This window comes from Heloderma suspectum, chromosome 5 (assembly GCF_057233095.1).
Source record: "Heloderma suspectum isolate Gila_16-S chromosome 5, 16-S_ref, whole genome shotgun sequence".
Taxonomy (NCBI): Eukaryota; Metazoa; Chordata; class Lepidosauria; order Squamata; family Helodermatidae; genus Heloderma; species Heloderma suspectum.
In genome coordinates this window covers 203,669,188-203,691,996 of record NC_139462.1, presented here as the reverse complement: position 1 = coordinate 203,691,996, position 22,809 = coordinate 203,669,188, and the positions used below count along the sequence as shown (strand labels likewise).

Genomic DNA, 22,809 nt, shown 5'->3' with positions numbered 1-22,809 from the left:
TCTGAACATTGCCTCACTTAAGGCTGATTAAAGATTTCTATGCAAGTATCTGATTTGCAGATGCCTTGACCTAACCCTCCCACTCTGCTCCCATTCTTTTTCCATAATCTGTATTCTAGAGTTGTCATGTTTTGTTTTCTCTTCAGCTGCACTTACAGCTATGGTGAAACTATGCCCACCCTGCAAATACAGTGGTGTCGGAGAAGATGTACCCGGTAAGATAATTCTTGGACAATCCTAATATCTCTTCAGTAGCTTTGATATTGTCCCATACAAAGCAATGCCAGGCATTAGGGGACTATATCTTGAAGTGCAAAATGGGTCTGACCTGGATTTCACTTTGCATCAATACCAGTCACCAGTCAACTCCAGTAATGTAAGAGGTTAAAATCTGGTTTTAAACCAATGTGAGAATATTAAAAAAAAACTTGCTATATTCTAGAATGAACAACCTGACTTATTTGCTCTACAGTGTACAAATACAGAGGGAAGGGCCGTCGCTCAGTGGCAGAGCCCCTGCTTTGCACGCAGAAGGTCCCAGGTTCAATCCCCGGCATCTCCAGGTAGGGCTGGAAAAACTCCTGCCCCTGGAGAGCTGCTGCCAGTCAGCGTTGACAGTACTGGGCTCAATGGACCAAGGGTCTGACTCGGTATCGGGCAGCTTTTTATGTTTCTAAAGAGCAGTGGGCAAGAAGGCAGCTGATCAGTAGCACAACCATGTAAGTTTCAGTGAACTGCAGTGTGTAAAGGTGCCTAAGGTAACACTCCCACATATATTAACTTGCAAATTAGGTTCCACTGAACTCAATGGGATGTACTTAAATATGCCCATTAGAAAATTCTGTAGCCAGCCCAGTATGAATGGAGGGCCAACCTCTGACCTACCTGGGCACAAATTCTTTGTCCCAAAGAGGAACTGGATGGGGTGAAGGGTGATAATACGGAAATTAGAGAGCATAAAATGTGGCATAGTAATTAACAGTGATGTGGTCTGCAAAATTAATTGTGCTGGAATAATTGCAGCTAAACTAGTTTAATATCACTGACCTCAATAGGATTAAAATCCAAGCAGTCGCTTCAGTCAAGACCGACTACAACCCAAAGTGCAAAAAATAATTTCCTAAGCAGCATGGCTCTTGAGTGTACAAATGCTTACCAGAGGGCAGAACATTGCCAGATATCCGAGTCTTGGGGCATTCCTCTGCATGCTCACTATGGCATTTGAGCACATGCCAAACCAAACATCTGGCAGAAGTTCCCACAAAAATGGCGTATGATTTGATGCAGAATAACTGCATGCCAAAACTCCTCTCTAGATTATGCCTCACCTGCTGTGAATTGAAGCCTGGTGGGTGCATGGACTATACAGAGCGGGTGGGATGCATAAACGTGGAGGAATCACATTGCCTTCTGAAGTATAGGTTGGATTTAGTCATACTTAGAGGAGACTCACTGAAATCTATGGAGCTTGTTAGTCATGACTAAATTTGGTCCCATTGGTTTCAATGGGTCTACTCCAAGTATGACCAAGTCTGGATCCAACCCAATGGGAATAAAATACCCTGCCAACTACAGCTAGGACTGATTCCCACTTTATATGGGAGGTATGCTTGCTGTGTATATACCTGCGTTTGTAGTGATAAACACCAAAAAGCACGAAGCAGACATAAACATGCAATGGCTGTGTTCAAAGGACCTGTGGCCAATAAGAGGTTCTCAGGATGCATCTACTACATGCCCTGATATGTTGACAAAATGTTCATGTCTGGTTTTCGTACTTGACAGCATTTAGTGGAACCAATGCACTTGCCGCATAATGTGTTAATTGCCTGAGCAGCCCAAAGAGTTTGGAGAAGAGGAGCCCATTCACATAGCAGACAAAGATGGAGGAAGCCGATGGTCAGCCTGTGGGCATTGACTCGTCCAGCTTTGTAAAAAAACATGAACTGCAAAGATGTCAAGGTGGACCTAGTCACACTAACGGACATGCAGCTGCTGCCATCCCCAGTATCTCTTTGTTCCTCTTGTTCTTGAAAGTCTCTTACACCACAAGCATAATGTGACATCATGGCACTGCTCAGACTCTTGGCCTTGACTCGTAGAGGAGAGGAAGCATGCAGTGTAAAGATGTCACATCACATACTTATTGTAGGAGATGTTACAAGAAAGAGGGAGCAAAGAGCCCTGAAACAGCAGCCGCTCCACATCTCTTAGTTGAAGTGTCAACATCTACCCTCATTTTTTCAGATCTTCTGCTATAATTTCGCTTGAGTGCCAGCAATAGCAGCAGCCTGACTAAACAAATGTATTCTGTCACCTGCTGCTAAGTAGGTCAATAGTATGCATATGCCTCCAGCAAGTGAGCGTAATTGCTCTTAAGAGGAACCTAGGAAAACAGTGTCTTCAATTTTCTTCCGACACATCCGATCACCTTGCCCCGCCCCCTTTTCTCTCTCCTTTTAGCAGCATTAGGGTCAGCTCTGGAAAGCTGTCATGGCTGTTTGACCTTGGAGCCAAGGGATCACCAGGAGACTCTACAATGGCTGAGAACCCTCATCTCCTCTCTTGCACCATCTCCTTGCACTCAGGGACCTAGGTGTTGCAGGGTACAATGCCACATCTGCACACAAACCCACAAAGAATGAGATCCCTGATGTGAAGTTGCAATGAATACTCAGATTTCAGGGTAGAAAACAGATCCATTGAAAGTAATTATCTTGGTTCAACTGATTCCAGTGGAGTATATATTACATCAAAACTCAACCGTGGACTCAATAGGCCCCAAAGCGAACAAGCCCTGAATTAGAATTGCCTGTTATAAATTAAGAGTTATACATTAAAGTGACAGATTCTAACTAATGCTGTGCCAAAACCTGTCCTCTAAGGAACTTTTCTGTTTTTCTGCCTCATTCTCAGGGTGCTTTAGAATTTCTTTTGATGGTGTTTTTGAGCTTACCTCATTGTTGCAAAGTGGTCAAGCGTGCAGAGTGATTTTTTCTTTTCTGTTACACATCTTTCCATCATTCTGCAGCCTCTCTGTCTCCCTATGCTTTCTGAAAAAGCCCCAAGGGAGGATTTTTTTTAAAAAGTGTTTTATATATTACATTTCTATACTGCCCAATAACTGAAGCTCTCTCAGCGGTTCACAGCTAGGGATGTCTGTCACTGGGAAATACATTTCTTTTTTGACTTGGCCGGGTTCAGCTGTGTTTACGACTTGCTTTGTGTCTGCGAGCCAAGCTGTGAGCTGTTCTTTGAACTTTGGGAGCTTTTTGCACATTTTTTGGAAGGTTCCACAATTTGCACAAATTATGGCTGCGTTTGTGCAAATTAGGCCATAAATTGCATAATTTGCGCAATTAGGCTGTATTTTGTGCAAATTCACCTGTAATTTGCTCACATTTCTCAGACATTTGCAAAAATTGCAGACCCCTCCCTATGCGCAAAATTCCCAGAAAATCCACGGACTGGCCCGACTCACTGAAAATCGAGTAGGGTGCCACGGTGGGAGCCAAAACAAAGTCTGGGGGGCTGAGCCTAGGAAAACCCATTGAACGCCACCCTCCAAGCCGATTTCTCTGGCATCCCTATTCAGAACAAGTTGCTTCATGTCACCTACTGCTGGGCTTTAACTGAAGTGTGGGAAACTAGGGAGGCTGAAGATGGCTGGAAAGATGATTCTGCAGTGAAAGGCAGGACACTCACATGCATCCCTCAGCCACCTTGTAATTAAGTTAAGTTCAAGAACCCTGCAACCCACCCATGAGAATTTCACTGGGGGAAAAACCATGAATTTATTTTCAAAAGCAATTACTTGTCTATCAGATTGAATGAGAATGGTCCAAAAATGTGGAAGAAATCCCCAGGTCTGTCCAAGCCTGTTTGCACCATGCCCCATGGGGACATGTGGTGCATGAAGCTGGAGACTGAGCAGGTGCTGGGAGGAGCAGGTGTTTTCCCCAGGTCTGGCCAAGTCTCTGGATACAGCATGTGCCTCCACCCCTAACAGAGGCCCTTGGAACTCTGTGCCTCTCTCAGCATGGAGAAAGGCAAAACGAGCAGGAGAAATTATGTCAGTGCGCATGACTACACCCACGGACATCATCATCCAGGCCACAGAGGGCCCAGTAGGGGGCAATGTGGCCCCACACCTAAAACTGTTTCCCCACCAGTGCTTACATGTATGAGAGTGTAATATGTAGAATCGTTGGGGTTGTTTAGTGTCTTGGGTTTCTGAGGTCTCCTTGGGCATCTCTGCACTGGACGAGCATCTTCTTGCCTGGAGGCAACTGCAAGAAAGGATCAACACACAACAAAAGCTTGTTAACAAAAGGAGTATGTCTTTATTTTACATGAGATAAATAGTTTGAGATCCAGCAAGCCCTTTAGGGTGCAATCCTTTGCATGTTTAGACAGAAAAAAGCCCTACAACTCCTAGCATGCTGGGAGTTGTAAGACTTTTTTCCAGTCTAAACTTGCATAGGATTGTGCCCTTAACAGTTTTGCACATTTTCAAGGCTATATAATTTTTTTAAAAGTTTGCAAAACACTTGGCAGGTTGTGAATTCCTACATTTTAAGAAAAAATCCCAATCCTTCTGGAGCAAATTCAACCTCCTGCCCACCATTCAACAACAATCTCAATTCATGTTTATGGAGTCTACATGCTGCAAAGCTGCCTATAGCCAGTCACTTGCCTGACTGCTTCAAGGTATAGTGGAGGGGGAACAGGGCACTGGGAGTTTTTCCTGAGCAGGAGTGATGATGTCGTCTGCTGGACCATCACGGTAATTGATGGACCCTCCCTCTGACTCTAGCAGTTTAAATGGTAAGCCTTAGTTGCAAGGCTGTTTGCTTTCTAATGAAAAACGTATGGTGCAATCCTATACAAAATACTCAGAAAAAGTCCCCTTGATTTTAATGGGATTACACTGAGGTGAGTATAGCAGCCTGAAGATGCAGTCCTGTATCCATTTACCTGTAAGTCCCATTGAACGTCTGAGCAAATAAGTATAGGATTGCACAGTTAAGGTTGCATTTCACCTGGCTGAAGAGCTTTTTGTTAAAGTACACTGTCTATTACAAGTCGAATCTATGCAGTTAGAAGTAAGCACCATGGAGTTCAATGGAGCTTACTCTCAGTTAACTATACATAGGACTGCAGTCAAGCCCTGTAAAGTTAATTGTGAGACTTCACAAGTTCTTGGTTGGTTTGCTTTGGATGTCTGTGTATTATGGCAGTGGAGGCTGGGGGCTCCAATGTCAGTGGGGCAGTGAATCTGCTCCGGATTTCAGTCAGAACCAGGCAGAACTCTAAAGGCGCTACCCAAGCACCTTGGGTAGCTCCTTTAGAGTTCTGACAGAAACTTGGAGCAGATTCCCTGCCCCATTGACATCAGAGCCACCAGCCTCCACTGTATTATGATGGAGTTTTTAACCAGTCTTAGTTTGTTTGATTACAATTAATAAAAAGTGGTATCCCACAAATTCTCCTTAGGGGGGAATTGCTGGGAGTTGTAGGACTTTTTTCTGTCTAAACATGCATAGGATTACACCCTAAAATGGTGTTATTATTACTCATAGATATCTAGGGTTGGATCCAGATCTAGCCATACTTACAGTAGACCCATTGAAATCAGTGGTATTTATGTTAGTCATGACTAATGTAAGCTTCATTGATTTCAATGGGTCTACTCTTAAGTATGTCTAAATCTAGATCCAAACCCTAATCTTTTGTTATAACTAATCTGAGATAATTCTACTGGGACAGGCCCTCCGCCTCTGCTTTTCCAAGGGCTACTTAAAGTCCTGGGAGCCCTGAAGGGGAAGCAAAAGAAGAGGAGACCAGACCAGGCAAGGAGCTCATGCCATCAGTTCCTGAAGAGGCCACCAATGTTCTGAAAGAATTCTGCTCCTTAAATAGTTTAACTCTTGTCTCTTTAATTTTTATTGCAGTAATTTAAGTTCTAAACTGCCTTGAGTGCATTGGCAGAAAGGCAGCATATCAGCTTAGCAAATAAGCAATTTTGGAATGCAGAGCAAGCTTGGGAAATATGTCTAAAGAGAATCAACTTCCACCCAATAATTCAGAGTTAATTAGGGATGGATGGATCAGTCTATTTCCAGTCTGTGTCTGTTTCACATATGTGCATTCATATGATAGTTCTGTTTTGTTTCCACATCCATATGTGGATTATTTGTTTTAAAACATGCATGAAAATCCGTGTTATTTTTGAAAGAGTCCTTTTCACAAAATATGCATTTTTGCACACATTTTATCCTAAAATGCATGTGGTGCATAAGATCTGATTGTTACTGCTCTGCAACCAGTCACACAAGCCTCCAGTTCTCTACTTGTTTCCCTCAAGCACTTTTCAATAGCTGAAAGTGCTTTCCTGTGCTAAGTTGAAGGGACACAGCAAATGATAAACTCCAAGGGTGCTATTCTGCCCGGTTTGCCCATACTAAGCCTCTTGGAGACTGGCATCTAGCTTTCCATTTACCACCTTGAAAAAAAAGTCTAAATATTCCAATCTTAAAATAAAATATTACAGAATTTAGCATCATTTTATAACTACAGGTATAGCTAGCTTTCACTGAGGTGGTAAACCTGTTTCTGGGCTGGGGTGCTTCAGACTCAAGTGGATTGCATCCTCCCCCTCCCTCAAGATCTCCTACACACAGAAAACTAGAATGCCAGGGAGAAGGCTAGGGAAGGACTCTGCTTCTTAATGGCTAGTTTTCTATGCTGAAAATTCCTCTATGAAGAATTTCATTCTTCTATGAAGATTTTCAGCCTAGAAAACTCCAAGGTATCTTCCAATTCCTTGATTCTATGAACGAATGAAAGTTATACAGCTAATTGTGCCGGTGTTTACACTGATGTGTTGCTGATCATTTCTGATTATAAATGCTTGTGCCACTTTCTTAATTAAAATGGTATTATGGTGGTAATGGCTTTTTCATTCACAGAATCAAGGAACTGGAAGATACCTTGGAGGTCATCTAGTCCAAAACGCTGATCAATGAAGGATCTGCTACGCAGAATGTAACTACAGCATTCCTGACAGATGGCTCTGCTTAAATACTTCCAGTGAAAGACAACCCACCACCTTCCATTGTTGAACATTGTTCCATTGTTGAACAGCTCTTACAGTTAGAAAGTCTCTCCAGATGTTTGGCCAAAATCTATTTCCTGGCAGTTTCCAGTCCACCCATTAGTTCTAGTCCTGCCCTCTGGAGCAACAGGGAGCCAGTCTGCTCCATCTTCTGAATGATAGCCCTTCAGATAGCTATCATGGCTCCCTGTCAACTTCTCTCCTTCAGGCTAAATACACCCAGCTCTTTCAACCATTCCTCAAGCCAAGTCCCCTTTAGGCTTGGTTTTACCACCTCAGTGAGCAGGCTACGGCTATGTGACCTTTGAGGTCCATTTTGTGACCCTGTCTGGGCTGCACCTGGGACAAGTGCCCCCTTTGCCCAGCTCTACTACTATGAAGATATAATGTGTTAAAGAACTTGCTCACGTGAATGGGCCTGTCACATCTGCAGCTATTTACTGTATTCACCTTGGTTTGACCTATATGGGTAGGAAAAGGAAGAATTTGCTCCCTGATGTCTACAGCAGCTTGTCATCCCCGGTGATACGGAAAAAGCCATTACCACCATAATACCATTTTAATTAAGAAAGTGGCACACGCATTTATAATCAGAAATGATCAGCAATACATCAGCGTAAACACTGGCAGAATTAGCTGTATAACTTTTTCTTTGTTATGTGTGATAAATAAAGCCTGGGAAAGGTCACTGATATATTGAAGAACCAGAAGGAATAATGTTAATTTATAATATGGTTGAGTAATGTTTACATTTATTGTTCTAGCTTCTTATCTGGAATGCAGAAGGCTCCTAATTTAATCAATGGACAATTATCTCTTAACATTTTGCCTTTTGAAGAACAATGGTGCTTTTCTAAACCAAGGTGCAGTCAATTTGCTACAGACAATGACATTTCAATACCATTAATTACTTTTACTATTCTGAAAGCAAATATGAACCAGAGTCTTCCATTTAAAGTAGATATACAAAGCTAGATTAGAATCTCACTTAAAACTGCTTCATTTTGTTAAATTAAAGGTGCATGTGTAATGGCTAAGGCTGGATTCAGGCATTACAACAAAACACAGTTCGTTGAGAACATGCCATGGTGATACCTCAGGCATGGTGCTCCAGCTCCCTTTCTCCTCTCTTTTGCACATGAAGAGAGGAAATTTGAAGCTTCCATTCATAGCTTGGAACAAACCACAATTTCCCATTTCACCAGAATATCAGAAACTGTGGCTTGAACAAACCACAGTCAGTGATCAAACCAGGATAACAAATCCTGGTTTGATATCCCAGCCCATTAACTATGGTTTGTCCAAGCCACAGTTTCCCATATTCAGATGAAATGGAAAATAGTGGTTTGTTCCAAACTGTGAATGGAACCTCTGGATGGAAGGGTCTGAACTTACTCTGGTGATCAGTGTACATATAGAATTATTCTTCAAACCAATTCCATGAGCTGATGGATGTGCCCCTGTGCAGCTGAGTATAGGATAACAACACCTTAAGCCTTCCCTGCCTCCTTAAAGCAACTATTTGAAAACATGAAATTCTTGGCCGTAACACATCAGCCAGCTTTCTTACTACACTTTCACCTTGGGTGGCCAACAAAAATAATCTACAGGAAATATAGCTAAAATCAAAAGTTAACCGCTAGAGCCACTGTGGGCTGTCAAAAATGAGTAATGTGGCTCTATTCATAGCTAAAGGCAGACAAGCAATCCTGTTTGGCATACAAAGTACTATTTTTGGATTCCCATATCACAGCTGTAAGATGACAAACTGAACAAGTGAAGTTGAAGGAAAAGTGTACAATTATTACTTGAACTATTACAGTAATTACGGAAACTGAAATGCCAACTGATTTAAAGGAAAACAAAGGATCAGCCATCATTGCCACTCGCTGATTAATGCCTTTATTGGAAACAGGGACCACAGTGATGCAACTTGGTAGGGAATCTTCTCTCTGAAATCACTGCTTTTTAAAGGATAGGAAAGAAGATGTGCTGGTTTTTAATTAACTCTCCACTTAGAGACAAGTTTTTAACCTCTGATTGATGGCTGGGCTGAGGAAGCAGAAACACTGCTGGAGGTAAACGTTGTATTTTCTTTATTAATGAAGAAAAGGTCAGAATGTGTTATTTACTGCTCCTGCATAATCAATGCTTCTCATTACAATTAGACACACACACATCACAACGGCCTATGATCACTACTAGGCAGAGCCTAATAATAAGAACGAAGATACAACTATCCATTGAGACGAGAGCTATAACTTGTGCATACTCAGAAGCTGCTATAATTTCAGGCTGTTCACCAAAGATGGCTTTGCTGTAAGCATGGAGAATGCATGCTTCAGTCCTGGCCCCTGGACACCTGACTTCCCCATGGTGGTGGGAGGCAGTCTGCAATGCGTCACTCTGCTCCCTGTGACTGGGAATCTTGGCTTATTGGGGTTCCCAATCATGTGGGGCTCTGTAACCATGTTAAACCAAATGTGGTTAAAGCACCCTTAGGTCAGGAGTGGAGGGGTGGTGCTGAGTGTGCATGCTGGGCCCCTTCATGCTCATATCAAACCCCTCTTCGGCAAATGCATGAAGAGGGCTACTGAGTATACAGAACTTAAATGAACACTGCAATCCTTTTTCTTTTTGGACTGTTGATGCCCATGATAAGTGATGCTGACTTGTGATGAATGGCCCATACTGGAACTACTGTCATGTTTACAGGCTGAGTTCAGGAAATCTTGGTAAACATGTCAAACCTTTTGCTTATTTTAAGGTTGAGTTTAGGGGTGGCACCAGGCTAATGGTCCTCAATACTTACATCTGTAAGAACACATCTATGTAAAAACACTTCTATTTGGGGGGATTGGATAGACTCAAGACACACATTTGATCCCTATAGTCCATCTCAGCTGCTCCGTAATTCGCACAACCAACAGGGGCAACTGTGAGACCAGCATGAATTGTGATATCTTGCGTAGCCAGTTTTTCAGGGTCAACGTTATAGCGGCCTAAGAGATAAAGTGTCTTTTCTTGCCAGAACATTTCCTATTTGTGCTAATTATGGAACGCAGGAACATAGAACCTAGGAAGCTGCCTTACACCATCAGTCCATTGGTCCATTAGCCCAGTATTGTCGATGCTGACTGACAGCAGCTGTCCAGGGATTCTGGCAGGATTTTTTCCTAGCCCTACCTGGAAATGCCGGGGATTGAACCTGGGACCTTCTGCATGCCAAGCAGGGGCTCTATCCCACTGAGCTGGGAAGTTGCCATGTGGATGCCTGCAGGAATGCTGGGCTGAGCTAGTCAGGTTTGTCTTTCCAGTTCCTCTGTGCTGTTACACATAAGATGGGAGACAGGACAGAAGCAAATTCTGGGTCTGACTCCTCCCTGGTTTCAGAACTTCAAGGATGGACTCAGGCTACCCATTTTTCCTCAATGCTCAGTGACTTTGGCCGTCACTTAAAAACATAGAGAAAGAAGAAAACAGTTTGTTATGTATGTCCAGGACACAGCAATAAACAATATTTAACTGTCTCTCTCTTCTATATAAACCTTCTCCTCTTAGAAACGCATCCCAGCATGGCTAAACAAGCAAGTGATTGCACATTTTTCAAGAGAGTGTCAGACCTAGAGAGTAAAATACCACACATCTGTTCCAGCCAGTCATGATAAGAGCAACAAGCTGCATTACCAGCTGCATTACAAGATGTTTTGTAGGCCCTCCAGATGTGTTGGCCTACCATTCCCATCAGCTCTAGCCAGCATACCAATGATGAGGGATGAGGGACACTGAAGGCCAAAACAACTGGAGAATTACATAACATCTGCATTACAGCTGGTCATAAGATCCACAGAACACGAAGAATCGGTGCCTGAATTTTCTGTGGTAATTAGGGCACAATCCTATGAAGATAGACATCAGACTCCCAACTTGGAGGCTGGTGACTATCCTGTGAAGGGCAGCTGGAGCACGGAAGCAAGCCTCTCCTCTGTGCTCTGGCCACCCTGCATTTTCAGCTAGGTGCGTGATTTCGTGCATCTAGCCAGGGACTTTGGCACGGGGGGGGGGAGCTGTGCAGCACATAGGAAGCCCCCCAAAGAGGCTTCTGCAGTCTCCTCCCCTCCTCCAGGACTGCCCCCTTTACATCCTCTCCACGTTCTGTTTCCAAGAGTGGAGATGGGGAAGAACCGCGCCAGCTACGACCTCAGTTACCAGAAACTGAACAATCCTATGGCTCTCTAGACAGTGAGTGGTGTCCATAGGACTGATCCCCCCATGAGTTAAAATATCTTCTTGATAATATAAAATAGACAAAGGCGGCACTACTATACCCACTTTCCTGGAAGTAAGCCCCATTTAACTCTATGATCTTACTTCTGAGTAGACATGCACAGGATTGTGCTGTTCATTTTCTTTGAACATTAAAAAAAAAATGAAATGCCAACATGTGAAGTTCACAAATTTATCTCGCTCTCCTGCAAAGGTCTGCACTGAATTAATTTGTTTTAAGAGCTCACTAAACATAGGCTAATCAAACTTCTTTCAAAATGTGAATGTCTTTCTGAAGGTTTATAACTTGACAAGAAAATATGCCTGTGACTGAAAGCCTACAGGGCTTTTATGACGTTTTTGCCACAGACTGAATGTTTGAAAGGTATTATTATTGATAATAATATTGTTCCTCCTGATTCCATTCCAAAAATTAAATTGTGCCTTAGTCAAGCAAAGAAAAGCATCGATGGACTTTTTTTTAAATGTCATTTCTTTTTATATAAGTTCTCCCAATAATATTACCACTGACAATCCTGCTCAGTTGCATAAAGAAAATTAAAAGCTAGCATTTCAGAAGGTTAAATACAAGAAAATAAAAAGCTTCCTTTTAAAATAGAATAAACGGTCATCTAAACCACGAATTGCTCACAAGTGCATTTATTCAATGAAGGACAAATTGCAGTTGAGTCCAATCGAATCACCTTTGGGGTAAAAGGCGTTCGTCACATTATTTATAAGTCCATCCCCAGCCTTGCCCCCCCACAAATCATTCCCCCACGGCTAGGAACACTGGGCAGGATCCAATGGGTTGCTTACATCCCTGCTGATTCTCTTACACCCTGCCATTTCCATTGCACAACAGCGATTTAGTACTTCCAGAGCAAAATGAGCGGAAATGCTTGTTTCTGGAAGGAGGCAGGTCAGTGGACTTTGCACAAAGGCTTCCCCTAGGAAGCACTAAATCTCCCTTGCGTAAGCTGTGGGCTGCACTTGTGCAATGGAATTGGTGGGACCCACTGCTTGCGGAAGGGAATCGGTGGGGCGGAAAATAATCAGTGGGGGTGCAAACATCCCATTGGATCCTGCCCATCAGTTTAAAAGTTCCCATTCACTGCTAGCTTGGAAGGGGGCTTGGTAATTTGCTTTCTCCACCTCCTGCCAGACAGATACCCCTTCTTCTTTTTTTTACTGGGGGGGGGGGAAGCAGTGGCTCCTCCTCGTCTTTCTCCGTCTCCTAGCCTGCTGGCAAATGGACCCACTGTTTTAGCCAGCTGGGTGAGGATACAGCCCCGTGGCATGCCATTTTAAATGGAACCTTTTTTTCCCTTATACTTCTCCTGTGCCCTCATTGGCCATGTATCTCCCCCTCCCGCCCCAAGAATCAGCTTTGATTGGTTCACCTTGCTGCTACTCAAACTTAAGAAAAAAACCTCTGTTAATTTAAAATGATATGCTGCAGGGCTGAGCATCACCCAGCCCACTGCCCTGGCACATCCTTTTGCAAGCAGACTAGGAGACAGCGGAGAAGCAGACTCTGCCACCACCGCATGGTTACCTGTTGGGGGGGGCACCTTGACTGCAGAGCTCTGGACCTGTGCCCCATAGTGAGCACGGCTGGTGCCACTGATGTCAACTGGTTTTGTGGGATCGGTTCCAGCTTCTTCCTTCTGATGAAGTGGACAAGGTGCTTTCATCTGTAAGGCTGACCACCTGCTTACTTGATCCTTGCCCATCTTGGCTCATTATGGGCTGCAGAGAGAGATTGGGTGAGGTGATCATGGCGGTGGAGTGATGCCATCAGCCCTCAAACAGGCAATGATAAGACCGTCCTTAAAGAAGCCCTCCTTGGATCCCCAAGTTCTGAACAACTTTCGCCCAGTCTCGAATCTGCCATTTTTGGGCAAGGTGATTGAGTGGGTGGTGGCGATGCAGTTGAAGGCACACTTGGAAGAAGCTGATTATCTAGATCCATTTCAGTTGGGCTTCAGGCCTGGGCATGGGACAGAAACGGCCTTGGTCGCCTTGGTGGATGATATGAGGAGGGCTCTGGATAGGGGCGAATGCTTCTTCCTAGTTCTCCTTGACCTCTCAGCAGCTTTTGATACCTTTGACCACAGTATCCTCCTGGACCACCTGGAGGGGTTGGGCATTGGATACACCATATTGCGGTGGTTCCGGTCCTTCCTCTCCGGCAGGTACCAGAGGGTAGCACTGGGAGAGGAGGTTTCGGACCCGTGGCCGCTCACTTGTGGGGTGCCATAGGGTTCCATCCTCTCCCCGATGCTATTTAACATCTATGTGAAACCACTGGGAGCCTAATCATCAAGAGGTTTGGGGTGCGGTGTCATCAATATGCGGATGACACGCAGCTCTACCTCTCGTTCAATTCTTCACCAAGGTTGGCTGTAGAATCCCTCTCCAAATGTCTGGAGATGGTGAGTGGCTGGATGGGGAGGAATAAGCTGAAGCTGAACCCTGACAAGACCGAGGTTCTTTTGGTGGGAGACAAGAGGAGGTTGGGGGATGTTGACCTGGTGCTGAATGGGGTATGGCTACCCTTGAAAGACCAGGTCTGCAGCCTGGGGGTCATTTTAGACTCCCAGCTGTCCATGGAGGCTCAAGTGTCAGCTGTGAGCTGGACAGCACTGTTCCAACTCCATCTGATACAGTGGCTGCGCCCCTACCTTCCCAACCATCTGCTTCCATCGGTAGCACATGCCCTGGTCTCCTCTAGCTTAGACTACTGTAATACACTCTACGTGGGGTTACCCTTGAAGATGGTTCGGAAGCTACAGCTGGTACAGAACGTGACAGCTCGCCTGATTAAAGGCAGATGCCGCTGTGATCACATTACTCCAGTGCTGAAGGAGTTGCACTGGTTACCAGTTGTTTTCCGGGCCAAATTCAAGGTGTTGGTTTTGACCTTTAAAACCCTATATGGTTCTGGCCCAGCCTATCTCAAGGAGCGCTTCCAGCAACATGAGACAGGCCACTTAACAAGATCAGCCTTGGATGGCCTTCTCTCTGCCCCATCAGCCAGGACAGCTAGACTGGTGAGGAAGAGGGAGAGGGCCTTCTCTGTGGTGGCCCCCACTCTGTGGAACTCCCTCCCTAGGGAACTCCACCATGCCCCCTCTTATGCATTAAAAATGTGGTTGTTCAGGAAGGCATTGGGGGTGGGTTAGGGTATTTTTAGAAATATGATGTTTTAATGTAGAATTTTATTGTTTTAAACGGTTTTTATTATTGTACATCGCCCAGAGTGGCTGGGTGACCAGCCAGATGGGCGATTAATAAATTTAATAAATAAATAAATAAAAATAAAATAAAATAAAATAAAATAAAATAGACAGCTTAAGGGTGCAATCCTATGCATGGTTAGACAGAAAAAAGGCCTACAACTTCCAGCACGCTATGGCTGGCTGGGGCATGCTGGAAGTTGTAGGCCTTTTTTCTGTCTAAATATGCATAGGATTGTGCCTTAAATTGGTATAGCCTCACTAAATGGCCAAACCTAAGCATGTAATTCTCACTGAGTTTAATGGGATTTACTCTCTATTTATTTAATTTATATCCCGCCTTTCCACTAAAAATAGTACTCGAGTTGGTTTACTACAGGCACACTTCAATTCCAATAAAATGTACTAGGAAGGGAGTTCCACTGAACTCGGTGGGCTGTAAGGTTGCAATCCAAAGCAAACTAAGTTGGAATCAAATCCATCTAAAACCAATGGACGTATTAACAAATAATTTTGTCAGGACTGGGATGTAAGCTTGCTGAAGCCTAAATACACTAGCTTACAAAATCTTGAGTATTTGTGATTTACATCCAAAATGTCTCTTGAAAAAGTTACCTGGGACATGCAGAACACGTTAGATTTATAATAATAAAGTTATCCTTGAGTTGTGCAAAATGAGAGGACAGGACTGCTCTAAACAACAGCTACTTTGTTTAGGGAACTGCCTTTCTCTCTCTCTATCCAGCCGATCTTCAAGATCTTCAGAGGAGGTCTTACTGATCATTCTGTGAACAACAGAATGTCACCCCATAATATCTTGAAGGTTCTTGGTGGCAGTTCCCATTCTCTGGAAGACCCTCCCCTATGCAGTTTGGGATGCGGAAAACGTGGTATGTTTTAAATGACTCCCAAAAACTCACTTATTCACCCAGGCTTTCTGTGCTTGTAATTTGTTTGTTCATTTATTTATAATATGTATATACTGCTCCACATCAAAAGATCTTAGAGCGGTGAACAGCAAAGATAAAATAATAAAACACCATGTTAAAACATTGAACAAATTTTAAAAGAGACAAGTTCCAACGAGGCCGAATTAAATAAACCGCGGCTGGTTACTCAAGGAAGGCTTCCCGAAATAACAATGACTTCAGGAGGCGCCGGAAGGAACACAGTGTTGGTGCCTGCCTGACCTCCAAAGGCAGGGAGTTCCACAGGAAGGGGGCCACCACACTGAAGGCTCTTTTCCTGGTGGGCTCTAACTGGGCCATGGGTCCATGTGGAACCATCAGGAACATGCAATTAACCATATGCTGCTCCATCTCACTGTTCTTTGTATTGCCTTTTATTGTTATTGTAGTTGAAATGGTTTTTAATAGTGTATTAGAAATAGTGATTTTTAATATTATGTTAGCAGCCTAGAGATTTTATTATATTACGCAGTATATAAGTATTAGTAATGAATGAATGAATGAATGAATGAATACATACATACATACATACATACACCGCATAAGGCATGTCCTTGTTGGGCAGTTGGGCTTTGGGTTCATCCCAACAGACAACTACCCCACAGAATCCATAATGGATGGCTCCAAACTGGGGGATCTAAAGTAGATCACCATAACTGGTGATGTCATGCTCACCAGACCTGCAAGCCTGCAGGAATGATGTTACCAGTGATTCATCCCACACTAGTTTCTTTCGGTTTTCGAAGGGCTAAGCACCTTTCTTCCTTTCTTCCACTTCCTGGCATGTATGAATGGAAAGAAGAGGAAATGTAGGCTCAGCTGTCTATTCTCTTGCCTCTCTCATATGTGTTATGTGAAGAGAGGTGTTTGCTACTTTCCGAAATCATCTTTGAACTATCTTTGAACCATATTAGCTAAGAATGATGACTCATGCTGTCAGGACTCAGTTAAACTTCTATCAGAATCCAGCTTAACATTTCAGCTCATTTCATTAGCACGAGAAACCAAGTATGCCCACAGTAAAGTATCTCTTGGGGACTGATACTGGTGCTAGGCCACTCAGCTGTGGGTGGGGTTGGAGCCAAAAGTGGGCAGGGGCAGAGCCGGGGGGGGCAGCCATTTCCTTTCTGCCACCCAATTTTTCTCTTCTCTGCCACCGTCTCTCTCTCTCCCCAGTTTTCACTCTCCTCCTTCTATCCTCCCTTCTGTGTGGAAATTAGGCTTAGAAGAAAGGTCCCATTTGTGCATGCCTAATTGCCAAAATCAACCCTGATTGCTCATTGGAAGGACAGATTCGGAAGCTGAAGCTCAAATATTTTGGCCATCTAATGCAAAGAGAAAACTCACTGGAAAAGACCCTGATGCTGGGATGGATTGAAGGCAAAAGGAGAAGGGGACGGCAGAGGATGAGATGGCTAGATAGCATCACCGATGCAATGAATATGAACTTGAGCGCACTCAGCGGAGGACAGGAAGGCCTGGCGTGCTATGGTCCACGGGGTCACGAAGAGTCAGACACGACTTAACGACTGAACAACAACACAACAGTTGCCATTAGGGGAATGGAAGGTTAGAGATACATTTTTAAAAATATGGTAAGCAATAAATAAATTTATTGAATGAATGAATATTGGGGAGATTTTCACCCTTTGAAAATCTCTTTTCCCCTCTCCCTGATACAGTAATTAGGTTTAGAAAAAAGGTCCCATTTGTAGAATGGGACCTTTTTCTAAGCCTAATTGTGCACGCTCTCCCTCTCTCTGTGTATGTGTGTGTGTGCAGGTTGCATCTGGCATGCAGGCTGGCTCAAAACCATGGTCTAAGACAGACTGTGAATGTGACACAGGTTTGTGTAGGGATGGGGGAGAATTTCTCCCCGAAACTTCGGGGGGCCGAGTGCCAACGCATTCGGTCCTCAGAAGGTTGTTCGGGGAGAAATTCTCCGCCCCCCCACCCCCTGCCCCCCCCCGGGATGGGACTTACCTTTCACGAATGTCCCTCCCGGCGGCGGGTCCCAGCGGCGGTTCGGCAGGTCTTCGTCAGGGGCGGGGGCGGCAGCCGGTCTTTCGACCGGCTGCCGCCGCCGCCGTTACAAGAAAAGTAAAAAAAAAGACACGCCCCTGTGATAGGCTACGTAACGATTAACGTAGCCTATCACGGCTAGATTTGCAAAGTCAGCCGTGATAGGCTACGTTAATCGTCACGTAGCCTATCACAGGTGACTTAAAAAAAAAAAAAAGCACGTACGGCTAATTGCGGCCCCCATAGGGAGCCGCCATTCGCGTTCCTTATTTGGTCCCTGTAGTCTACGTAAAGATTTACGTAGACTACGGTGAAAATAAGGACAACGCAAATAGCGTTGCCCTTATTTTCGCCGTAGTCTGCGTAAATCTTTACATAGACTACAGGGACCAAATAAGGAATGCGAATGGCGGCTCCCTATGGGGGCCGCCATTTGCGTACGCGCTTTTTTTTTTTCAAAGTCACCCGTGATAGGCTACGTGACGATTAACGTAGCCTATCATGGCTGACTTTGCAGATCTAGCCACGATAGGCTACGTTAATCGTTACGTAGCCTATCACAGGGGCGTTTTTTTTTTTTTTTTTTAAGTTCGCGGCCGGGGAGATGGGGCGCTTCTCCCCGGCCTGAATTTCGGCCAGGCGAGGCGGGAAGCCTCCCCCCCAGCCTGAATTTCGGCCGGGCGAGGAGGGAAGCCTCCCCCCCCGGCCTGAACTTCGGGGGGAGCAGCGAAGCGCCTCCCCCCCACCGCGAAGCAAGCTGCGAGACCAGGTAAGTGACTTTCGTGCATCCCTAGGTTTGTGTACTCTTTCTTCTCCCTGTTCATGCCTGGATTTGTAGCTCAGTGGTAGAGTACCTGCTTTGCATGCAGAAGGTCCCAGGTTCAATCCCTGGTTTCTCCATGTAGGATTAGGGCAGAAACCTGCCTGAAACCCTAAGAGCCATTGCTGTCAGTCAGTGTTGACAATACTGGGCTAGATGTGCCAATGACTCGGTATAAGGCAGCTTCCTATGTTCCTAATTATAGTTTGCTGTGACATCTGTATCAGGCAAACTATGGCTAGTGCTAAGCAGGTATTGCCCCCAAACATGGTCTGAAATCATGGTCTGAAATTGGTTTTCAAACCCATGGTGTGGAGATCATCCTGGTTAGCATTAATAATAGTTTGCCTCATTTGGATGTGGTTATATGCAAGCAAAGGAGAAGGGAATACATGTGAGCCTGCAGGATGCTCTCAGTCCTTCAAATCATGGTTTGGAAGAATGTGATGTCTGAAATAACAAATATCAGAGTCAGGTCATGCAGCTACAGTAAAAATAAATTAATTCAGAGGCCTTTTTCAAGGTGCCCCCACCAAGTGAGGTTTGAGAAGTGGCTAGTTGGGAAAGGGCCTTATTGGCATTGGCACTGGGTGGTATCCAATGGTACTCCTACTCAGAGTAGACCCATTGAAATGAATAGGCCTAATCTGACTAGGCCCACCATTGGATACTGCCCACTGTTTATGGCATACCCTCTCCAGAGAGGCTTGCTTGGCAATTTATTGGTGGTCATTTCAGCACAGAGTGAGTATCTTTTTATTTTACCAGGCTTTTACATTCTAAACCTTTGAATCCAATGCATTTCAGATCTCTTGTATATGTTTCAATGTATTTCACTGTGTATTTCTCTCTGCTGCTGAAATTTGTATGCTCGAATTGGGTTTCATTGTTCTCTGATTATTGCATTTTAATGTTTTATTGTTATTGTAAGCCATCCAGAGAACATGCTGTTCAATCAATCAATCATTCAAGAAGTTGTAAATTTGTATTTGCTTCCACTGTTTGAATTTGAACAATAAGGCAAATTTCCCTCTCTGACTGACTGGTTGAGTAATTATGGATCCTTTGCTTATACCAAACTCACTTGACCTTACTACTATCTAGCTTTAATTTTCTGATTCAAGAGCCATCTTTTTTAACCCAGCCTGAAACCATTATTATTTTTGATTTCATTGATTTCAGAGATGATGACAATTACATTTGCATTCCACCTTTTTTCCTCTTGCAAGGAATCCAAGGTGGCTTACATGGTCCGCCTCCTCTCCATTTTATCCTCACAACAGCCCTGTGAGGTAAGTTAGGCTGAAAGTTAGCGACTGGCCCAAAATTCACCCAGTGGACTTCATGGGTGAGTGGGGACTAGAACCTGGATCTCCTGAGTCCCAGTCCAACACTCTAACCACTATACCACACTGGCTCTTTTAGTGGTGTAAAGCCCTAAAAGCAGCTGTAGTTGCAGATCACCTAATTGAACCATATTAATATTGCCTTTAAATAAGGAGATAGATTTTTTTTCTACCAGGCTGACAAACACGAGGAGAAAGGTGGCCATCAGGTTGTTTGTGTTTGGAGAGCATCACAGGCCTCAGCTGATGTGACAGAATTATTTCACTCAGTTTCTGCTGCAGCACCAGATAGTCTTCTGATAATTTTGAGATCTACATACAGAGAGAGAACAAAGCCATGTTTAAAGGCAAATTGAAGGGAAACCAGCATGAAAGGAGAATGCGAACCGATTCATTTTGTTACAGAAAACTCTGCTTCCACAGCTATCTTGAAAACCTCAAGAAACTCTCATGCAGAACCAAATCTCTCATGCTACATTAAAAATATATTATTATTATTATTATTATTATTATTATTATTATTATTACTGCATTTACTGCAATTCTAAAATTGTGTGATTCGGTGCATTCGTTTCCAGTGAATCATCATTTAATGCAAACAGCACCCACAGCATATTTCATAAGGAGTGAGCCATAGAAGCACATCTATTCCTCAAGCTCCTTACCTGCCTGGAGAAAGCAGCCAGGTCAGACCTCTCCTTCTCTGGCCCATCTTTTAGGACATCCTGTGGATCCTTAGCCTGAGCACCAGAGCTCTGCCTCCCTTTTGTTGCCGTCTTAGACCCAGGATTTTGACTGTGCCCTCCTCCACCTTTCAGCTCTCTGTGGGTGCTCTCTTGGCTTTTACAAGGTAATTTCCCTTCTTTTCTAAGCTCTCCCCGTCTTCGGTACCCTCGGTAATTACTCTGGATGACTAACGCTGCCTTCTCTTTGTCTCCCGAGGCTGGCTTGTTGGCTTCCATATGTTTCTGAGAGCCTCTTGCGGAGCCTCTCCTTAGAGTTGCTTTGTTTTCATTGGGAATTAGCTGGCCATGTTTCAGAGACCCTCTTTCCAGGTGACGATCATGGGGAACAATGGGAGCTTGGTTTTTCTCATCTGTACTACTCCTTTCCTGAGGAGTTTGCTGGCTAGGCTCATTTACTTTTCTGAAAGATGCTTTTTTAGACAAGCGGTTGGAAGTGGCCTGCTTTGTGTCTTCCTCTGGAGGCTTTTGTTTAACTGAAGAACTTCCTCCCTGGGGAAGAACCTCTGTGTTCCCCTCTGGTGTCCTTTGATCCAAGTAGGAGCTGTTCCAAGGAAGAGCAGCAGCTGTATCTTTTTGGCCCATACCAGCTTCTGCTTCCAACATATTTTGAACATTTTGGGGGGACAACTGGAAGTTCTGCAATGAAGATGGTGCTTGAGCCACCATTTTCTTGCAGCACTGTTCTTTTACCCTTTTACGTTCTCTGTAACCCCGGTAGTTGCTCTGAAGGATAACAGCGGCTTCTTCAGTTGGAGGGGAAGAAGCTGCACCACCCTCAGCCTCTGGAGGCGAGCTCTGCACAACATCTTCATCTCCCATTGTCTTGCACTGCTCCTTTGCCCTTTTACGTTCTCTGTAACCCCTGTAGTTACTCTGAAGGATAACAGCAGCTTCCTCTTCTGTATGAGGAAGGGACTTCTGTACAGCAGCTGCACCACCCTCAGCCTCTGGAGGCGGGCTCTGTACAACATCTGCACCTCCCATTGTCCTACACTGCTCCTTTACCCTTTTACGTTCTCTATAACCCCGGTAGTTGCTCTGAAGGATAACAGCGGCTTCCTCTTCACTACGAGGAGAGTTTTGTCCAATAGCTGCACCACCTTTAGCCTCTGGAATTTGTCCACCTTTTTCCTCTTCACTTGGACTAGCTGCTGCCTCAGCTTGTTCCTTCCTGAGAAGTGATTCTCTGAAACAGACATATTTAGGCGGTATTATAGGAGACAGATATTGTAACCTTACAAGAGCCCTCAGGGCCCTGTAGATGCATTACAATGTCAATATGATAAATTAAAAAAAATGAAAACAATAGAATTTTTTTTTGGTTTTGGTTTTGCTTACAGCAGGAACAGGATCTGAAAAATGAAGACACATACTTTTGAATAGCAGTATTCTTCAGTATCTCCAAGAGTAGCCATTTTAGATTGTTTATGAGGCAATCACTCACAAAATCATTCACAGTTTTTATTGGCACTCTGTTTTTAAAAAGAATAATATAGTGTTTTATTCTTTTAATTATTTTATCTCTTATTGTTCACCGCTCCAGAATCTGTTTAGATGTGGAGCAGTATATAAATAAATATGTTGTAAATAAATAAATAAATAAATCACTCAAGTCAGTGCAGTCCAGTTGAAGTCAAGTGGGCAAGCTAAATTATGTTCTATGGTACTGGTTTAAGTTATTATTATTTGTTTGAGATGATCCAAAGAGTTTTAGGATTGGTTTTCTGTTGGAGATTAGGGTGGGTGGAGGTGGGTAAAAGCTTCCCTGCTGTTTCAGCAATCATGTCCTACCTAGACCCTAGCTCCAGTGCTAGCCTTTCACCGTAGCTGGACAACTCCTTCATCTCAGTTGCAGACCTGTGACTCCAGGATACCAGCTCCTGTGTTGTTGGGACAGTACCATGAATTCTCAGATCCATCAACACTCCTACAAGAATCAGCCCCTTATCAATCTCTCAAAATCCTCACATATCCCCTTTCTTCACAATGTATCCTACCAGTTCCCTATGATACTCTTCCTATATAAAACTCAACTCAGGCTTCTCTTAGATCCTTGTCCGGTGCTTTTCTGGATTTGTTGTGAGTGCTGTCACAGGGCTGGGTCAGGGCATCTGGAAAAGGACTAAAAGGCAGAAGCTATTTGGCCTTAGTCAGAATGTCAATACTAGAAGTGGGTCTGACCCAGGAAGAATACATATCTTACATCCCATCAGAGGGCCAGGTTGGAAGCCAGTCAGAGCCTGAGAACATTATGGGCCAAAGCCCAAAGGATAGTATCTTGA

General features: G+C 44.1%; 1 protein-coding gene across 2 annotated transcripts in view; it reads right to left on the bottom strand.

The window, feature by feature from the left end:
• Positions 1–22,809, bottom strand: part of MYO3A (myosin IIIA) — a 133,387-nt gene that overhangs the window by 7,408 nt on the left and 103,170 nt on the right. For both annotated transcript variants that reach the window (XM_084860485.1, XM_084860484.1), the window contains exons 30-32: positions 20,447–21,713; positions 19,955–20,093; positions 4,180–4,289 (exon numbers count right to left, since the gene is read on the bottom strand). In XM_084860485.1, the coding sequence (XP_084716611.1) occupies positions 4,180–4,289; positions 19,955–20,093; positions 20,447–21,713 (1,516 nt within the window). The remainder of the gene's footprint in view (positions 1–4,179; positions 4,290–19,954; positions 20,094–20,446; positions 21,714–22,809) is intronic.